The sequence below is a fragment of the Furipterus horrens genome, unplaced genomic scaffold (genome assembly GCF_987537825.1).
Source record: "Furipterus horrens unplaced genomic scaffold, mFurHor1.1.pri manual_scaffold_3, whole genome shotgun sequence".
Taxonomy (NCBI): Eukaryota; Metazoa; Chordata; class Mammalia; order Chiroptera; family Furipteridae; genus Furipterus; species Furipterus horrens.
The window spans coordinates 9,627,288-9,648,905 of record NW_028327173.1 but is presented as its reverse complement, the minus strand read 5'-3'; the positions used below and the strand labels follow the sequence as shown (position 1 = coordinate 9,648,905).

Here is a 21,618-nt window from a genome sequence, read left to right as displayed (position 1 = left end):
GGACATACTTTCTTTTGAAGTCTAATTTTATTCATATGTGTACAAAAGTATTTCTGTACATTTTAACAGCTAAAAGAGCACCTTCGTTTTGAGGATTCTTGTGGTAGAATCAAGCCTTGCCACTGTTTTCAGCAACCCTCCATCAGTAGTATGCCTTTAATTAGTGCCCAGTAGAAATTCTCTTTCTTTCTTTCTTCTTTAATATTATGTGATGAAAATTTTCAAGTATATATATATATATATATATATATATATATATAGAGAGAGAGAGAGAGAGAGAGAGAGAGAGAGAGAGAGAGAGAGAGAGAATAATATAGTGAATCTCTGTATACCCATCACTTAGCTTCAGAAATTACCAATATTTTACCTGTCTGTTTCATCTACCCACTTTTGGAAGGGGAATGGTGGAGTTTTTAAAGCAACTTCTACATAGCTTATTCCTAATTAATACTTAGATACTCATCTTTAACTGATTTGGGGGGTCTTGGGGTTTTTTTAAATGTTTTTTCCTTCATGTAGTTTGCAGCTCTTAAAGTGCATTTCTAAGTGTAGCTGGTCTGATTCCCAGTCAGGGTACGTGACTAGGTTGCATGTCAGGTCCCCAGCTGGGGGCACGTGAGAGGCAACTGCACAGTGATGTTTCTCTCCCTCTCTTTCTCCTTTCCCCCCTCTCAATCAATCAATCAATAAAACTTTTTTTAAAAAGAGTGCATTTCTTGTAGATAGCATATAAATTAGGCTTTGCTTTTTTTTTTTAAGCGTCTGATAATTTATATCTTTATTATTGGAGTGTTTAAACCATATCTATTTAATGTAGATTTTAATATACCATCTTGCTGTTTGTTTTCTCTTTGTCGTATGTGATTTGTTCCTCTTTATCTTTTCCTACCTTCTTTTGGGTTAAGTACTTGAGTATTTTTAGTATTCTATTTTATCTGCACCATTGACTTAATTACCTACACGTGTGTGTGTGTGTGTGTGTGTGTGTGTGTGTGTGGTTTTAAGGTTTACAATATACATTTTTATTTATCTCAGTTCTAAGTTTATCTTTTAAGAATCTACAGAGGAATACACTTCTTCACATATAAGACCTTATACTTTCCTTGTTCCTCATTTGTTGTGTTATTGTTGCCATACATTTTTCTACATATGTTGTAAACCTCACAGTACATAATATTTGCTTTAAACAGTCAGAAACCTTTTAAGGAAAATGAGAAAATGGAAGTTTTTAATATTCACCCATAGAGCTGTTTTTCCCTGTGCTGTTTATTTCGTAGTGTATATCCGGATTTCTAGTTGATGCCACCCTTCTACCTTAGGAGGAGGGCTTCCTTTAACATTTCTTGTCATGTAGATGTCCTAGTGTTACATCCTTTCCACCCTGCCTGTCTGAAAGTATATTTTATTTTACCTTTATTTTAAAGGATATTTTCATGCATATAGAATTCCAAGTTGATTTTTATTTTTCCAGGACTTCAAAGATGTTACTCCATTGTCTTCTGGCTTTCGGCTTCTGACCGTCCATTGTTGGTTTTCAGCAATGTGATCATGATGTGTCTTGGTATGGCTTTGTCTTTGTGTTTTCATCTGCTTGGTTCGTTCAGATTCTCGGATCTCTGGGTTTATAGTTTTCATCGAATTAGGAAACATTTTCACGGTTCTTTCTTAAAATCTTTATCTGGCCCCTCTCCTCTTTCCACCAGGACTCTTGATTACATGTATGTTAGACCTGATATTGTCCCCAATGTTACTGAGTCTAATTTTTTTTTAAAGATTTTATTTATTTGTTTTTAGAGAGGGGAAGGGAGGGAGACAGAGAGGGAGAGAAACATCAACGTGTGGTTGCCTCTGTCACACCCCCAATTGGGGACCTGGCCTGCAACCCAGATATGTGCCCTGACTGGGAATTGAACCGACAACCTCTTGATTTGCAGGCTGGCACTCAGTCCGTTGAACCACACCAGCCAAGGCTGAGTCTAATTTAAAAAAAATTTTTTTTTCTCTCTCCCTGTTTCATTTTTTATAGTTTGTGTTGCTATGTCTTAAATTTCAACTCGTTCTTTTCCTCTGTATGCTGTAATCTGCTATAATTATATAGTTATATTTTTTATTTTTTTAATCTCTAGAAGTTCCTTCTTTTAGTATTTCCCATTTCTCTCTAATAGTTAACCTTTAAGTCCTTGAGCATGATAATGGTGTACTGCTTATCGCTTTTTTATTTCATTTTTATATTTTTAATTTTTATTTATTGATTTGAGAGAGAGAGAGAGACATTGAATTTTGTTCCACTTACTTATGCATTCATTGGTTGATTCTTGTATGTGCCCTGACTGGGGATCAAACCCACAAGCTTGTCGTATTGGGACAATGCTCTAATCAACTGAGCTAACTGGCTAGCGCTCATTCTTATAGCTGTTTTAATGTTCTTGTCGTTTCTGGGTTTGTTTCTGTTGACTGACTTTTCTCTTAGTGTGAGCCTTTTTTTGGAGGGAGGTGTGTCTCTTGGCACATCTGCTAATTTTTGATTGGTTATGTGGATGAGCTTCTGGCTTTTGTTGTCTTTCTTTTAGAGCCTTTGGCTTTGTTTTGGCAGACAGTTAAGTTGCCTGTCGATCAGTTCTTCATCTTTTTGAGGTCTATTTTTTAAGTCTTAACTAGGGTTGATTTAGCGTAGTCTTCATTTCACGGACAATTCAGCCCTATACTAAGGGGTGAACTGTCTGGGGTTTCCATCAAAAATCCCAGAAGATTGCCAAGAACTCTGTACTCTGACTTGCTGGAGCTTGAATTTCTTCATGCTTGTGAGCTGTGGGAATTGATCAACTTTGAATTTCCCTGTCATTCTTTTCCTGACTTCGTGGAGTTTCAGTCTGTGTTTGTTGCCCAGTACTTAGCAAAGACTCAAGAGAACACTATGCAGATTTCTGGAGTTCCATTTCTGTGTGGCTTCGTTTCTTTCTGGAATTCTGCCCCGCAAGTTCCCCTCTTCAGCCTCCCTGAACTCTATTGTTTGTCTCCACAACTCAGAGAGGTTGATGGGCATTTTTAATTCTCCCTTACTTCATTGAGATCTCAAAATTGCCTTCAGGCACAGAGCCTGGGCAATCAGTCTTCTGAACTGCAGAATGTACCGAAGTCTGGATTTGTCTAATTGCTTTCTCCGGGAATTAGTTTATCTAGAAGCATGACTAAATTAAAATTTTAGAGCCAGAATACTTCACAGGCAGTATTGCACACTTCCCATTGTATCACTCATGAGGCATACTTTCTAGTGGTCTCGCTTCTTAGCTATGCCAAGATTCACCTCTGGGTTCAGATGATCTTAGCCTGATCTCTCCATCAACCATTCATATAATGGTTTTTAGCACCCTTTGTTGACCATAAATTATTAGGGTTTGCAAAAATGATAGTTTTCTTATTCTTGCAAAGAAGCTGAATATATATTAATAAATACCGATTGTTCAGTCGAAGGGAATAGTTTGTAAGCAAGGGTTTTGTGATATACTTAATTATTAAGTCATTTACTCAAATTAAGAGTCTCGTTTTAGGTGTGCAAATGTACAGGAATGCTTAAGGGGTAAACACAACTTGGAAATCTTATGACAGTTGGAAATAAGGTCTTAGGTACCTTGGTGATATCTTTTGATGGAAAGTACTTGTTGGTATTCATTTATTTTTAAGTTTAACTTTCCTATTATGAATTTCCTGGCATAGTTGTACACAGAAGTTTTATTTGCTCAAGGAATGAAGTTATGCACTGTTTTCTGGTGGAAACAATTTTCTTTGCATTGTAAAACTAGTCTAGTTTATATCTATATTGAATGCTAATAAGAATTTTACCAGGGTGGAGGCAAATTAGGAATATGAGTATGAGTGAAGTTAAGCCCCAATTACTGGAAGGGAGATAATCGACATGAATTGTGTGGAAATCTGCAAGGGAGCCCTCGTCTTTTAAATTCAATCAGTTATCTTATATGAATTCATGGATATTTATTTTGTTCTCAAATTGTTTCAGCATTGGCTCTTTCCTTTGCCTCCTGAGTCCTTTTGATGTCATTCTAAAAATGTTTTGTTTTTAGATCACATTCTTACATTCCAGCACTACAGGATTATCCAGGTTTATTTTGTATAGTTCCTGTGCTAGTCCTAGATTCTGCGATTTCACCAAGGGGCCCCAGTTCCTTTTATTGGAAAATGGTATTAGAAGTCAAGATCTGAGTGCTGTGCTCATTGCTACTGGGGTGTTGTTGCTTCTAGACCCTCTCAACTACATAGCAAGGAAGTATATGTGTGTATACTAACATGTGTATATACATAAATCTATAAATATTTTTGTACGTAACTACCTTATATTAAGCTAAACATGAGTTCATATTAATGCTTCTCATGCTAATCCATTATCACGTGATCGTTCTATGCTTTCCCCCTTCCTTATCTGTAAATTCCCACTGCAGCTGTGAGAAACTTGGCTCCAGCCCTCCACTGTTTATTTAACTAATTGTTCAATTCTAATACACATGTATAGCTGTATTGGAATTACTAACTATGCTCCTGTGGGAAACAACTTCAAGTAAAGTCTAGTGCTATGTGCAGTTCCTTTTGCATTTAGTCTTATAGATTCCATTCATTTCTAAAATTACTTCGATCAGCATCTTTACCTCCACCCATGGCTGTTTTATATATTTGTAATACAGTTGGATTATTTTCATCATAGTTTCATTCCTTCCTAATAAGTTTTTTTTTTTTTTTTTTAATTTGCATTACGTTTCATTCTTTGTACTTTAAAGTTCTGTGGGTTTTGACAAGCAGGTATTGGGATAGTAAGTTTTACTTGAGTTTTGTGCTTTAAAAAATGGTTTGGCCGAAATAACTTCCAGTCTTATTTTTAACTCTAAAGTGCTATGAATCTAGCTAATATTTATCTTTCTCATTTTGGCCTCCCTTTAGTTTTTCTTCTGGAACTTATTATTAAAGGTTGGCGATCTTGTTTTTTCAGCAGGCACCTGGTAACATATAGATTTCCATAAAGGAATAGTTATGTCCTCAAAAAATCCAAGTGTTATAGAATCAACAACTGAATGATGACACATTCATAATCTGGTATAGAGCAGTATCCTGGCATTCTTTTTCTCCCTAATAATTTTTGTGTGTTATTTCTGTTATTCATTTTACAGTTTTATCCTGAGATGATTGACTCATTTAGTTAGCAAGGAGTGCAAGTGCAGCAAATAATTCAAGATTTAGTTTTATTTCAATAACTTCAGCAGTGAAGGAAAACCTGTTTTATGTTCTACTCCCAACTAAGGCATACTGTCTTACAGATGGCTTTGTGCTTTTGGTCACATGGAGGGTTGTGTGCAGGTATGGTCATATAGCAGTCCTTTAACATTAAACATCTAAAGAGTACACTTGGTGCCCTGACTGGTGTGGCTCAGTGGATTGAGGGCCAGCCTGTGAACCGAAACGTTGCTGGTTCGATTCCCAATCAGGGCGCATGCCTGGGTTGTGGGCTAGGTCCCCAGTTGGAGGTGTGCGAGAGACAACAGATAGATATTTCTTCCCCTCTCTTCTCTCTCCCTTCCCCCTCCCTAAAAAATAAATTAAATTAAAAAAAAAAAGCGTACACTTAGCAACCAGAAGTGAGTCAGTAACATCAACCTTACTGAAGGGTAAGGGACCTTGTGATCTTCATTCATTTAAAAACAGCATTAATATTGATGTGGTACCTAAATTACATGTGCCAGATGTACAAAAATGAATATGACTTGAGTTTCTGACCTCAAGTAATATACAATGTAGTGGGGAAGAAAGGAAGTTAAAATGAAATTTAGAGACAGGGGGCTCTATAAGTGGACACTTTTTGGTGATATCTGTTGGAGATTTAAAAGGTCAAATGGCCTATCATAAATTGAAAGTTTTCAGAGCAGATGTACCTTGTTTAAGGGCATTTTCCCATTGCTTATTTGACATCTGTGTAACATCTCTACATTTTATCAATAATCTTAAGTTTATATGGGAAATGAAAGCTGTTATTGATTCTGGCTAGTATATTTTCTCTTAAGTGACATATACATTTCTATAAAAAACAGAACATAATCAAAACTCAAGAAGAAACAAAAAAACTCGAGTCCTATTACAAAGAAATGGAATCAGTGAACAGAAAAATCCGCAAAGAAAACTCCAGATTTAAATAGATTTACAAGCAATTTCTGTCAAATATTCAAGGAACAGATAATTCTGATTTTATATAACCTAGACATGTGCCCTGACTGGGAATCGAACCCGTGACCTTTCCATTTACAGAATGATGCTCCATCCAACTGAGCCATGCCTGCCAGGGCCCTTGTAATCATTTTTAAGTGTACAGTTAAGTGGCATTGAGTACATTCACATTATTGTCCAACCCTCACCGTTATTCATCCTAGAATGTTTACATCTTCCCCACCTGAAACTCCGAACCCAAGAAGCAATGACTCCCTCTTCTCCCATCCCTCTGGCCCCTAGCAACCACCATTCTTCTTTCTCCCTGTATGAATTGACTGCTAGTACCTCATATTAATGGAATCGTACAGTACTTACCTTTCATGTCTAGCTTGTTTCACTTCGCATAATTTCTTCAGGCTTCCTCCATGTTTAATGTGTCAGAATTTCATTCCTGCTTAAGGCTGCATAATATTCCATAGTGATTATAAGCTACATTTTGTCCATGTATCCACAGATTGACATTTGGGTTTTCATCCTTTTGCTGTAGTGAACAATGTTGGCTGTGAACGTGGGTGTACAAATATTTGTTTGAGTCACTGCTTTCAGTTCTTTTGGGTTTGTATCCAGGAGTAGACCTGCTGTATTGTGTGGTAATTCTGATTAATTTTTTGAGGAACTGTCATACTGTTTTCCACAGTGTCTGCACCTCTATACAGTTTTGTATCTATGATCTATTTGGCTGTTAAAATTAATTTAAAAAAGGCAAAGGCTCCTTTCCCTACTCAGAGATGAAGCTCTTAAGTTCATGTGTCTTTCAGATCACTTTTCTATGCATTTATACTGATGTGGATACATAATTTTGATTTATTCTTTTGTCATTGTTTTTGAACTGGCTGATGAAAGGGTTGTTTCAGTCCTTCATTAAAAATAAGAATGAAAAAAAAAAAAAGAAAAAAAGAATGAGCCCTGACTGGTGTGGCTCAGTGGAGTGCCACCCTGTGAACCAAAGGGTCGCTGGTTCGATTCCCAGCCAGGGTGCATACCTGGGCTTTGGGCGAGGTCCCCAGTTGGGGGGCATGCGAGAGGCAACCAATTGATGTTTCTCTCTTGCATCGATGTTTCTCTCCCTCTCTTTCTCCCTTTCTTTCCCTCTCTCTAAAAATAAATAAATAAAATCTTTAAAAAAATAAGACTGAATGGGCTCCAACTTCCCCTCGTTCTCCTAAGATTTTGATTTGATCTGAATTTTAATAGTTCTCAGATGATTCTGGTGGACAACCGTTGATTTATTTTTTAACATTAATTCTATTAATCATATTATTTTGCATTTTTACATAATTGTTTGTCTTAGAGATCTCTTCGTGTCAACATATGCCACAACATCCACATTTTTAAAAACTAGTGCTTTAAATTCTATAGTTTAGATATAGATATTTATCTAGCCATTCTCTATTAATGGACATATATATAGTTAGAAGTCTTTGTCATTACAAAAAAGATTCAACAAACCTCCACTTGTTAGTACGTTTTTATACACATGTCTGGATGTTTGTGTCAGATAACTGAAAGTTAACTTGCTGAATCAAAAGAGTTGCACATTTTAAATTGATAAATATTGCCAAATCCAATACGTTCTTGAACTTTTCCTGTTTGTGTATGTACTTTTCATTCTGAAGAATATCTGTGCAATAGCAGAGATACTTGTATAAGAGATACAGATGGGTTTAGAAGAAATTTTAAATCAAAGTAGAAATTTTCTTTTAATTTTTTTTAATTATTGGGGGAATAATTGTTGATGATAGAGAACTAAATGTGCAAAACAAAATAAATGTGATTTAAAAAAATAATTTCTTCCATTGAAATAGATTTGCAGTGGGCGTGTGAACGAGAAAGGTGTGTTAGCCCTCCTTAAAACTGGCGCCATGAGGTGATGATTGCTTTAGGCATTCTTAACCCAGGGGAGAGTTTGTTTTTCTTACTATTTCATAGGCTTTTTTTCTACATCTTGAAGAGTTTTCTGACTTACATCATTTTGGAAAGAGGTTTGGACTTGTTTCTTTTTTTTTTCTTTTTGGAAAGTAGCATAAAATAGCATCTTGTGTGAGAACCTGATGTTTAAAACTTTAGCTTCTGTAGAAAGTTTTGAAACTATGGTTCGACTCTAATACCCCCAATAATAGTAATAAACTTTGACTGTTACACTACTCAGTTGCAGTTTAAAAGAAAAAAAAAAAAGTGCCACAGTTAAATCTTGTTTAAAATATAGACCTTAATTTGGTGGAGGAAACACATAAGTAAGAAAGCATGATAAGTTTACCAGCCAAGTAAAGAGCAGCGAAGCTGTTTTCTAAAAGAAATCAGGTTGCATTAATCTTTTGTGACCTCTTGCCAGTAGCCTTCATCTCTTTTTCTAGCATTAGGAAATGGTTTCCCATCATCCTGGAAACAGCTACTTTTAATTTAAATTAGCTTAAAGAAAAGATACATTAGGTAGAAACAAAATTTAGACTTTGTAACTTGTTTTAAATGTCTGTGGGGTCCCCCCCCCGCCCCCGCCCCAGAGCAAATAAGTGGTAAAATGAAATACCAAACTTTAGTCGTGTGTGTGTGTGTGTGTGTGTGTGTGTGTGTGTGTTTTGTGGGGTTTTTTTGTCCTTATTTGGGAAAATGAAAAGTTCTGGACCCTGTTTCAGTCCAAAAAATTGCTGATCTGTGAAATTTAGAAGTCTGGGAATCATTATGATAACACAACCTTTCCCCAAAAGGTTGAGAATCTCGGCGCGCAGTAGTTTTTGCACACTCTTCTCTTGTCAGAGTTAGGGTACGTAGTGGCAGAAACATCTGAATATCTTAAAAACGGTAATGATTTGCTTAAATACTGTGTGTTTTAAATTTAAGATTAAAAATTTCTACTTCATATCCTAGTTTTATCCTCCCTCTTTTAGTTTTGTCTTTAGCCATCTGAAATCTGTGATCTTATTTTTTATTTTAATTTGTTTAATATGCTTTATTGATTATGCTGTTACAGTTGTCCCAATTTCTTTTCCCTTTGTTCCCCTTCACCCAGTGACCCCCCCTTCCTCCAGTTGTCCCCCCCCTTAGTCCATGCCCATTGGTTGTGCAGATAGTGCTTCTCAACATCTTATTTACTCCACTCCCTCCGACTATGCTTCTTAATTCCTGTACCATCACCCTCCCTTTCCCCCCCTCCCCCTCCCCGCTGACCTCCCCACAAAATGTTCCCTGTACCTGTAATTCTTTTCCCACTCTCGTTGCCTACTTAGTTTGCCTTTGTTTCGGTTCCCTAGCTTCTGCTGTTGGTTGTTGTGATACAGTTTTCATTTTAATGTTCATAGTTTCAATCCTCTTTCTCCAAAACAAGTCCCTTTAACATTTCATAGAACAGCGGTTTGGATCTGATGAACTCCTTCAGTTTTACTTTGTCCTGAAGCACTTCATCTGCCCTTCTACTCTGAATGACAGCTTCGCTGGGTAGAGTAATCATGGTTGTAGGCTTTTGTTTTTCATTACTTTGAATATTTCTTGCCAGTCCCTTCTTGCCTGCAGAGTTTCTTTTGAGAAATCAGCTGACAGTCTAATTGGGACCTTTTTGTATGTAATTATCTTCTTCTCTCTTGCTGCTTTTAAGATTCTCTCTTTATCCTTAATTTTTTTTTTTTTTTAGCAGTAGAGTTCAGTTTTATTGAATGTGTTACAAGAGGTTTAGTCAAAAAGACCAAAGCCCATGTCATCATCAGACTCCTCCAATCCTTCTTTCTTTGCTTCGGCTTTCTTTTCCTCAGCTGGGGCAGCAGCAGTGGAGGGGCAGGACCTCCTGCTGGTGCAGCACTAGCTGCTGGGGCAGGTCCACCAGCCCCTACATTGCAGATGAGACTCCCAGTGCTGACGTTGGCCAAAGCCTTTGCAAACAAGCCTGGCCAGAAAGGTTCAACATTTACACCAGCTGCTTTAATGAGGGCATTGATCTTATCCTCCGTCACTGTTACCTCATCGTCGTGCAGGATAAGGGCCGAGTAGATGCAGGCGAGCTCCGAGACGGAGGCCGTGGTATAGGCGAGTGCTCGGCAAGCGCTGCCGGGCGTGGTGCTAGTCGCCGGATGAAGTGAGGGCCTCACCCCAACGCGGCCCTAGCTTCCTCGGAAGAACCGAGCACCTTAATGGCAGCTGGGGAAAATTTATCCTTAATTTTTGACATTTTGATTATAATGTGTCCTGGCGTGGTTCTCCCTGGGTCCAGTTTTTTTGGAACTCTCTGTGCTTCCTGGACCTGTAAGTCTTATTTCCTTCCCCAAGTTAGGGAAGTTCTGCTTCATTATTTTTTCATATAATTTTTCAATTTCTAGTTCTTCTTCTTCACCTTCTGATTCAGATGTTGGCCCACTTATAGCTATCCCATAGGTTTCTGAGCCTCTCCTCATTTTCCTCACTTCTCATTTCCTCTTTTTGCACTGGTTGACTGTTTGTTCCTTCCCTATGTTCCGATTTGTTGGTTTGATCCCTGATTTTCTTGCCCTCACCTCTAGTTTCGTATGTGTTTTTGTTCATTTCAGCAGGACTTGCCTGCATTCCTTCCTGGCTTGTTTAAGATCTGCTATTAAGTCTGTAAGCATTTTTATAACCAAAGCTCCGAACTGAGCCTCAGAAAGATTTCCTATCTGCTGCTTCGTTAGATTAGATATTTGCTGGCTGGTCAGCTGCGTGATTGGGATCTCTACCATGATCTGTGCCATCCTGACAGTTTTGTGTTTACCTTTGCTTCCTGGGCGTGGCTGTCACACCTCCCACGCTATAGGGTGCAGAGCCCCGTGCACTCATCACAACCGGGTGACCCTTCTCACCACACTGTGGCACTTTGTGTGGGGGCGGGGATCCAAGATGGGTTCCTGCCACTCACTCTCTGCTGAGAGACCGGGAGCCTCCTCCTCCGTCCCCAACCCCTCCGGGTCTCACAGTCCGAGGCAATGGGGGTCTGCCTTCCCCGGCGTTGGAATCGCGAGCTGACGGGTCTGCTGCGGGGGGTGCTTCCCAGGCGCTTCTCGCCTCCCCTTAAATATGGGTGTCTGTGCTTACTGCTGTCCTGTCACCGTCACCACTGCTGCCACTGCAGCTGCCGCCACCAGCACAGCCTGAACTCTCCGCCCCAGCTTCGCCCCGCCTACCTGTCCGGATGAGCACCAGTTGTTTATAACTTCATACGTTGGACTTCCATTTATTTTCTGGAACTTCTGGTTATCTCTGGTTTTGTGGTAGTTGTATTCCTTCTTAGTTGTGGAGGGAGATGGAGCGTGTCAGTCTAGGCCTCCATCTTGGCCGGAAGTCTCCCTTATTTTAATTTTTGATATGAAGTTTTGGGTTTTTTTCCATCAGAATATCTATGAATTAACATTTAGGATTTGTTGTTGACTCTGAAATGAATTCATAAAGCTGTATTTGCTTATTTGTCCTGTAGCCTTTCGCTGAGGGCTTATATGGATGCAGGAAATAAAATTATTTTCTATTGTGCCCTAAAGGGAGAGGAAGAGACACAGACAGCTGAAGTACAGTCATCCCTCCTTATCCACGGTTTCACTTCCCTGCAGTTAACCATAGTTCAAGGATAGTAAATGGAGAATTTCAGAAATAAACAGTTTCTAAGTTTGAAATTGTGCATTATGCCCTGACCGCTGTGGCTCAGTTGGTTGGGTGTCATCCCGCAGAGTGAAAGTTTGTAGGTTGATTCCTGGTCAGAGCACATACCTAGGTTGCGGGGCGCCTGCTAGAGGCAACTGACAGATGTTTCTCTCCCTCTCTTTTCTCCTTCCCCCTCTCTATAAATGAATGAATGAATGAATGGAATCTTTAAAAAAATGAAATTGCACATCCTTCTGAGTAGAATGATAAAATATCGACCCATCCCACTCCGTCCCACCTGGGACATGAACCATCTCTGTCCAGTGTATCTGTGCTGTAAAGGCTCCCTGCTCTGCTAGTCACTGGCCACCTCCATTATCAGATCAGCTGTCATGGCATCTCAGTACTTGTGTTCAAGTAGCCTTTTGTTTTACTTAATAATGACCTCAAAGTGCAAGAGTAATAATGCTGGCAATTCAGATGTGCCAAAGAGAAGCTCTAAAGTGTGTCTTTTAAGTTAAAAAGTGAGTATGATACAGGAAGATATTTTGAGAGACAGACCACATTCACATAACTTTTATGACAGAATATTGTCATAATCTATTTTATTATTAGTCATAGTTGTGCCTAATTTATAAATTAAAGTTCATCATAGGTATGTATGTCTGTATGTATGTATAAGGAAAAATACAGTGTATGTAGGGTTTGATACTATGCAAGGTTTGAGGCATTCACTGGAGGTCTTGGAATATATCCCCAGCAGAAAAGGAGAGGCTACTGTATAGTAATTGCTAGCATGCAGGCAGGGACTAAGCATTGTGGGAGCATAGAGGGAGAGGTAGGTGTGCTTTGAGCATTTCTGCAGCCTGATGCAGTCAATTTTAAGTTAGTACAGTTTTTATTGTTACAGAATGGTTATTTGCTCCTTTTGCATTTTTCGTACTTTCTGAAGTAATTATTTTCGAGAGGAAAAAAATTTCCAAGTCTAGAAAAATGTACCTTAATGCACCTTTCTCCCATTTAACTCCCTTCTGAATGATACTATACTTGAAAGCCTTTTGTTTTCAATCATTGCTATATGTTAAGTTATTGCAAACAGAATATCCTATACTTTCTTTATTATTACTATCTTCTCTTAAAATCTGAAAATTCAAGCTCCCATAAAAATCTAAATTTGGATATTACATTTCTGTTACACTTTCTATACCAAATGAAACATTTTGCTGAACCTAGAATGTATGGTTTTCCTTATAGCATTTGCAGAACCTAGAGTATTTTTATTGATGATTGAAACCAGTACATTTTCTTGCCCATTTATGCTTAGTAATAACAAGTCCTTTGGCTGCTACATATGAATATAGAGAATGGCTCTGAACTGGTCCATTTCTGCTACTGCTCTGTAATAGCCTTAAGTGGTTCAATTTAATATCAGCCATTGTAAAGAATGAGAAAGTTTACTGATGGGTAGTTTGGGGAAATACTTTATTTTTTTATTTTATTAAAGGGAATTTTAATTACATAACCCACTGATGAGTTAATCATTTCAAAAGAACTCACAGCAGTTAATATCTGTTATTAAATTTGGAATGCTTTATAGAAACAGCTCTCTGAATTTGCCTGTCAAAATAGCTCACTGTTTGCTAATAGCAATAGTAGTCATGTCAGGTTATTCTGTTCCTAGACTTTTTTTGTCAAAACATTGACTGTCAGGAACTAAGGTGTCTCCAGATTATGAGCTTCTGGTAATGTAGATTAAAATACTAAGTAGTTTGTGCATTTGGTAAAATACCCATTCAGTAAAAAATAGCTTTTATCCGTTTGTCCTAAGTGTTGTTCTGTAAGTGGCAAAGAATATTGGTTCAAGAGACAGTAATTTGAAAATCTTTTTTCCCTTTACCTTCCTTCATTTCATTCTCTGAAATCTCACCTATTTTTCAAAGCTCAGAAGCTTGCCTCTGTGTAACTTCCTTCTCATCCTAGTTGGAAGCCATCTTTTCCTTTTCTGAATTGTTAAAGCTTCTCGTTCTGTACCACAGATCTGTCCTGTGTTCGTATTCTCTGTTTATGTGTCTTTGGCTTTTACTGGGCTAATCTCTTTGAGAGAAAATAGTGGCATGTCCTCTTTTTGTAATTCCCATGGAATCTAAGCACAGTGTTTTCACATATGGCAGATTTTCCATTGATGTTTGTTATATGCCTGAAGTAAGGTAGAAATTTATATTTTGCCATTTTCCCACTTTATAACTTTTTCATTTGACTTAGTACATTGTTGGTAATAATGGTATATTAATAAGAAGGTTTATTATCCTCATTCGACAGTACTTAAATTTTCAGGAGTAACATTTAATACTTTTTATTTTTTTAAAGATTTTATTAATTCATTTTTTAAATGAGGGGAAGGGAGGGAGAAAAAGAGGGAGAGAAACATTGATGTGAGAGAGAAACAAATCGGTTGCCTCTGGCATGCCCCCAACTGGAAACCTGGCCCCGGAACTCAGGCATGTGCCCTGACTGGGTATTGAACCAGCGACCTTTTGATTCGCAGACTGCCACTCAATCCACTGAGCCACCCCAGCCATGATTTAATACTTTTTAGCCTCACACCAGTGCTGCTGGGGTGGGTAATTTCATGAGTTTTTGATGACATCGGTGCAAGGTTGCTGCTTTGCCCCTGAAGCTTCAGAAGCCCTTGTACTGAGGGGTGACTGGGTGCTTTCCCTTCAGTCCAGCCGTGCAGTCTTTAGTTACGTCTGTGTGCTGGGTTTTACTGTCGGAAAGAAGATCCCTTAATTGCATTTTTTTAACCATTTGAAATTGTGAATAAGCTTGATTGCATTTTAAATTTTAAGCTTCCTTTTAAGTAAGTGAAGTGTATTCTGATTTTCATAAAAATGTGTTTACTCTAAGAGGACTGTCAGATGTCTAGTTGTATACAATCACAGGCGCAATTAATCAAATATTATACTAGGACTAATAATTACTTCCAAGGGAAAAACAAAGTAGTTTCATTCCCATGTTGAATTTCTTTGAATCAATTTTAACTCTTCACAACTTAATTGATTTCCTCTGAATTCAGAGTAGTTTGTTGATATCTGCTCTTTTTACAAAATCTTTATGAAGTAGGTGGGGAACTTTCATTACTTGAGGATAGAAAGGTTTTTCTATTTTACTCTGTGTTACTTACCTTGGGTCACATAGCATTACAGCTAGAAACAGTAGCCAGATCTCCTGGTGTCAGAATCTTAACCTTAATTTGTACTTCAGAAGGGTTTTCAAAACTTCTTTGAATTTAGTTGGACGTAGTATAGTAGTTTTTGAAAGGAAAAGATGCCGTTGGGTCTAACACAGGGTTTATTCAGAACCATTCCTCTCGTGAGGTATGGGTCAGGCGTCTGGCAGCAGACTCACAGGCCAGCGTACACCTTAAAAGGTCAAAATTCAAGGAACCAGAGAAGTATATTCGTTCTGACCAATAAAATATCTTGACAACATCCAGTGACATATAAGGGTAGGATCAGCTATTTCCTGGACGTACTAATGATGTAATTTCTATTATAAAGTAACATGAAGTCAGCACAAGGGTTTTGTGAGTAGAAATGTTCATAAACCTTGGCTCATTTGAATGTCTAGTGCTAGGAAGGCAAGGTACCCAGGCAAATAGTCTCTGCCCTCAAGTAGTACAGTAAATTGACTTCAAAGTGTGGTTTCTCACTTTGGGAAAACTGGAAGGCCTAACACAGATGTGAAGGGTGAGGAAGATTTCTTTTACAGACTCATGAAAACCACATTCATTAAGTTAATACACTTATATGTGAAATATTTTGTAGGGCGTATTTTTGGCACGAAAAAATGAAAAACTTTCAAAATGCCTCTATGTCCTCTGGGAATATGAGTGATGATTTTATTACCTAATCAAGGAAGTGAAAATGAAGGGCTGTGCAAATTGATGCTGGGCATGTAATTACAGAGGAATTGCGTCTGAGCCCATCCCTGTATGTTCTCATTGGCATCTGTGCTCAGGGCCGAGTTAGCAGACATGCCCCTGAGCAGACATGCCCTCAGGGGCATGGGGTTTGATGCTTTTGGGGACAGTGAACTGGTTGAAAGGTGAGAATTGCTTAGAAGTGTGTATTACAGAAGTGTGAGCCCCTTTCTTTGGGCTTGCTAATTATACTTTGAGAACATTTGGAAAGGAAGTAAGTTGTTTTATTGAGCTGAACAGATTTATTTTGCTTGGGGCAAAAACAGTAATATAAATAACCTTTTGCAGACTTTAGGATTCAGTTTGTGCTAAAGCAGACCGTAGGCTCACAGTCTGCCAAGATGTTGTATAGGGAACAACTGTATTTGAGATGCATTTAATTCAAATGTGAAAAATGCAGCCAAATTCAAGGAATTGGTTTTTTGGACTCTTCTATCATGAATTTCAGGGCTGAGTAAGGGTTAAAAATAGAGAAAGTCAATAAATTAGGAAAGCTAGCCAGTAGGACTTGAGAAATGATAACTCTCAGGGAAAGAATAAGAGGGAATATGGGAAGTGATTTTTTTTTCCCCATTAGAAAAAGACAGTTTGTTTTTAGGCCAGAAAGAAAATTCTAATTTTTGTTTTTAAAAGATTTTACTTATTAATTTTTAGAGAGAGGGAGGGAGGAAGGGAGGGAGAAGGAGAGGGTAAGAAACATCCATGTGTGGTTGCCTCTCATGCTCCCCCAGTTGGGGACCTGACCCGCAACCCAGGCATGTGCCCTGGCTGACTGAACCAGCAACCTTTCGATTCGCAAGCCTGCACTCGATCCACTGAGCCACACCAGCCAGGGCTAATTTTTGTTTTATATTTATATGACTGCATTATTTTGGAAAGGAGTTAGGGCTGGAAATGGAAAGGCTTTGCCTCTAGCAAGTTAAGCACGGGAAAACAGCTGCCCCGAATTCGGGCAGAGGGGGCTAACAACTGTCTAGGGTCCTTTACCTAATACAACTTACAGTAACCCTGTGACAACACTTCTTTACTTTGGAGGGGTGGGGGGAATTGCTGCTGTCCTTCCTTTAACACTGCCGCCTCCTCCCCCAGCGAGGAGGATTTAGGGTGCTCCACTACTTCCAGTTAGCCAGTTGTTCAACGTCATCATGATTTTAGCAGCCACTTTGCTAGGACACATTGCAGCATCATGAGCTAATTTGGTAGGCGCATTTTCTTGGAAGCAATTTCATGAGTTTTGATTTTTGTTTTTACTTTTCTGAATGTGATCATTCTTTCAGTTTTTAAGGTGTTGTACATAATTAGTATATGAATGACAGGAGTAGTAGAGATTCCTTGCAAATCTTCCTTAAAACCCCAAAGTGTATTTCAGAACCACTCTTCTCTTCCTGTTATTTCTTATTTTCATCAGCGCTAGAGAAAATGCTGGAAATGTATAAGGTGGATAGCATAGTGAATGGTCTGGGCAGGTGCGTGCATGGTCAAGGGGAACAGACGTATTGAAAAGTAATAAAATGGACTCAGATGCCCCTTCCAGAAAGGACTTGGTGCCTATAAGGAGAGTAGCTAAATAAAACTAAGTCCCTTCAGTGACGGCCTCAGCTTTGGAGCCAAAGTCACCATCTTCTCAGGGCAGCCCCCAGCCAGTGATAGGAGAACAGTGATAGAAGAGCCTCGTCTTCTGGCCCTGTCCCGCATCCTCTCGCTGACCGTCCCGCTCCTGAGCTCTCCGTTGGACGGGTGCTGTCAGAAGTGCATCGTGGTCTGATGGCTCCTCCAGCCCAGCTCTTTTCTTCTCGCGAGAGGTCTTCTCTTCTTTAAACCTTTTTCTTTCCTCATTGTATTTTAGCATCTGCTTCCTGGAGAATCTAACCTGTGATGCACTTCCTACAGGAATTATGCTATTTCCTTTATTTTACTCCTTGTATCTCAGGCATTGATTGCGTGAAACATCAGGGGAGTGGTGCAAATGTGCTGCTTGCTTCTGTGGGCATGCGTAACATGCTGTGCTCTTTGCAGAAATTTAGGGCACACAGCACAAAGAGGAAATTTTAACACCATCCATAACCATTTTTTAAAATTAATTACCTTCTCTAGAAGTAATTTGATCATGGCTTACTTTGGTAAACTTAATAGAAGTGCATTAAGTATTCAGCTTGGTCAATTTTTCACAAACTGAACACATCTGTGTAAGCATTACCCAAGTAGGAGACAACTTTGCCAGCAGCCCAGGAGCCTCCCAGGGGTTGCCAATGGCAGCCACTATCCTCACTTGCAACAGCATAAATTAATTTTGCCTGGTTTGAACTTGATATAAGCATAGTCATATGTATGTACTTTTCTGATTTCTTTTGCTCAGTGTTATGTTGAGAGACTTATTCTTGTGTTTATCTGTGGCTCCTTGTCGTATAGTATTCCATATGTGACTGTACCACAGTGTATCTGTTCTGTTGTTAAGTGATGTTACTTCCTGGATTTGTTACGATGTTTTCTAGTATAAATTTTGCTTTGTATTTGGTATTTTAGGTAGTTAGGCCTATTCTTGGAACATTTATTATCCTCAGTGAAATGTATTGTGTAAAAGCTAGAAAAAACTGTTATTTCTAAAACTACATCTTCAGAATATTCTTATTACTCTTGTAGCAGCCACAGTTAGTTTCTCCTTCTAAGTTTGGGGTCCTAAGTTATGTTACTGGCCAAAGGAAGCCAACTGTTACTCCCTTTGCTATCTTCCAATCAGATCCTTGAGTCGGGGCTTGTTAGCCAATTTTCTGGTTTTATGGTTATATCAGAACTTGGCTATCATAGTTTTCAGTAGAGTGAAAAATAATAAGCCTTTAGGGATTGTTAGGTACTTGGGATGGGCTTGGTACTTGAGCTGTACCTATCAAATTAAGGTGGCTCACAACTAGTGTGGAAAAGTGCTGAAGAACAGGTTTCACATTGAGGGTCTCAAACAGATCCTGAACAACGTGTGTGCATGTGCCTGTGCTGTGTCAGCGCTTCTAGCAGTGCATACTGATGTTCATTTCTTTCTCACTATAGCTGTCGAGTGGAATGTCATGGCCAGCTCCTCGGACAGTGAAGATGACAGCTTCATGGCAGTGGACCAAGAAGAAGCTGTGCTGGAAGGGACAATGGAGCAAGATGAGGAGCCTCAGCCCGTATTAGAGGTTGAGGAGACTAGACACAACAGGTCCATGTCTGAGCTGCCAGAAGAGGTTTTAGAGTACATCCTGTCCTTTCTTTCACCGTACCAGGAACACAAAACTGCAGCCCTTGTCTGCAAACAATGGTACCGACTTATCAAAGGTACTGTGGAAAGTAGAAAGCTTTGTTTATTTAAAATTTGTTTGAGTGATTTATTTTTAAACTCCCAATTTTCTCTTTTCTTCCTTAAATTTACTGTTGTTCTAAAACTTAGTGTTAGTTAATATTGTATTTTCTTTTTATCCTGCTTAGTTTTATGAACAGCTTGAATACTATATATTTGATCTTTTTGAAGTTTTAAAATGAGGATTCTTTTCTGCATATTCTTAGAGTTGATCCGTTAGTTATATTGTTCTTGAATACGCAAAGTAGGGATGGATATGGGATAACAGTAATAGTTAACGTTAATACAGCTCTTACCATTGTGAGGGGCTATTGTAATTGTGTTACAGTCCTCTCAGAAAACGGTAATAGATGAAGAAACTGAGTGAGGTGCCAGTAGGTAACTTATCCAGGTCACACAGGTAATAAATGAAGGATCAAAGAGTCACAGTCAGGCAGCCTGTCTTTATTTAAAGTCCATGTTCTTTGCGAGGATACCCTATTGTCTCTTAAAGTGGCTAATTGTGGCGAATGTGGATTTGTGAGAGCATCTACCCCTCAATTTTTATGTCTCAACAGCACAGGTCTTAGGAATACCTGTTACTTTTTAAAATCAATTTCTTCCTTTTTCCCCTTCATATTCTAATCAAGATTTTAACTTTAGCTAAATGTTGAGGTTACTAGCTGTGCTATATTTTTAATGACTAGATAGCAGTTATTTAGCATTATCCCATTTTAGTTGGAAATCACACACACACACACACACACACACACACACACACACACACACACACACACACACACACACACACACACACACACACACCCCCCCCCCCCCCCGCCCGTGTTGTTGTTTTTAGTGAAGATGACCAGGCCAGTTCAGTAATCATTGATTAAAGCAAGGGTTGGTATCAGTTTGTTCTTTTCTGGTGGGAGCAAGGTGGCAGAAATATAAACGAGAAGAGCCTTTAGATAAGAATCAGTCTTAAGATCTTTCCCTAGCATCAGGGTGGTTCTCATGGGGAATGTGGTCCTTGTCAATTATCCAAGTCCATCCTGGAGGTCTGGGGACCAGCTGTGTTGAAACTGCTTGTTGGGTCCTGAACTCATCTGCTTATAACTGGTAATACTGGTATGCACAGCCTACTTCTGTTGGCAGACTTAGTGGGCTAGTCAGGACAGATTGGCTCCCTGTACTATGGAAATAGATGGTTTTACCCCTAAAATAGAGGGGGAAGAATCATAGATGAGGGGCTGTGAGCTAATCACATATGTGAAATAATTCTTAGGCTTTATTTGGCATTTATGTCACTTTGGTCTTTTTTAAAGACACAGAGCTCATAGTTTTAGATCTTCCAGGGGAAATCACTGCCCAGGCAGGTTTTTTCTTTCAATTATTGTGTATCTGTCTTTTATTCATTACTACCTTACCTCCATTCAGCATTTGTAAATTTGTGTTACTTACTTCACCAGTGTATAGTTGGCAGTGCTGTCTAATATTCTCATTCTAAACTATGAGTTCAGACAAGGGATAGTGATCATCATTGGAAAACATGTATAAGTACAGTGATCCTGCTTATGGGTCCACTGAGGTGGCATAAATATAAGTATGGTACATTCTTTTAAAATGTAACATAATTGGTTGTACTTGGTATTCAAAATGTTGCTCAAATAAGATTTCATGTGTTAGAAAAATAGGTTGTTCAAGACATCTGAAGCTCTCATCTTTTTAAAAACAGACTTTATTTTATAAAGTGGTTTTAGGTTCACAGCAAAATTGAGCAGGTTCAGAGATGTCCCATATACTCCTGCCCCAACACATGCGTAGCCTCCCCTACTGTCAACATGCCCCACCAGAATGGCGCATCTGTTACAATTGATGAGCCTGCATTGACACATCATCATCACCCCAAGTCTGTAGGTTACATTAGGGTTCACACTTGGTGAACATTCTGTGAGTTTGGACAATTGTATAATGACATGTAGCTGCCATTATAGTAAAAGTTCTCACTTTAAAAAAAAAATTTTTTTTGTCAGTTTATTTGAGTCAGACTGACGTATGCTGGGGAGCAAAATCTCAAATATTTTAAAACAGATATTCTTAATATAAATAACAAAGTTATACAATGATAACCCATTATAAACTAACTATCATCACCTTGTTTAAGATGGAGAACGCTTGGTTACCGTGGCCTAATGATAGATATTTACTGCATACCTGCTATGTTCTAGGCGCTGTTTTACCGTGCTCTTTATCACCAAGCTAAGTTGTCCCCAGCCCCTTTGCTCTGTAGTAAATAATACCAATTATTTTGATGTGTTGCATCACGTATAACAAAAGGGAGCAGAGTAATGTGCTAATTTTGTAACCCTGAGCAAGTCATTTAATCTTCCTGAACCTGGTAAATAAAAGGATTGGATTTCCAGTTTTGAAAGCCTATGATTCTGTTTTCTTTCTTTGAATGAAAAATCTAAGAAATTTGAAGTATCTC

General features: G+C 38.6%; 1 protein-coding gene and 1 pseudogene across 2 annotated transcripts in view; one reads left to right on the top strand and one right to left on the bottom strand.

Annotated features, from left to right (window-relative positions):
- FBXO42 (F-box protein 42) overlaps nt 1-21,618 on the top strand; it is a 77,222-nt gene that overhangs the window by 18,672 nt on the left and 36,932 nt on the right. For both annotated transcript variants that reach the window (XM_090268667.1, XM_090268668.1), the window contains exon 2: nt 18,860-19,126. In XM_090268667.1, coding sequence (XP_090124793.1) covers nt 18,877-19,126 — 250 coding nt within the window. In that variant the 5' untranslated portion in view covers nt 18,860-18,876. The remainder of the gene's footprint in view (nt 1-18,859; nt 19,127-21,618) is intronic.
- Nucleotides 9,881-10,791, bottom strand: LOC150014245 (large ribosomal subunit protein P1 pseudogene; annotated as a pseudogene).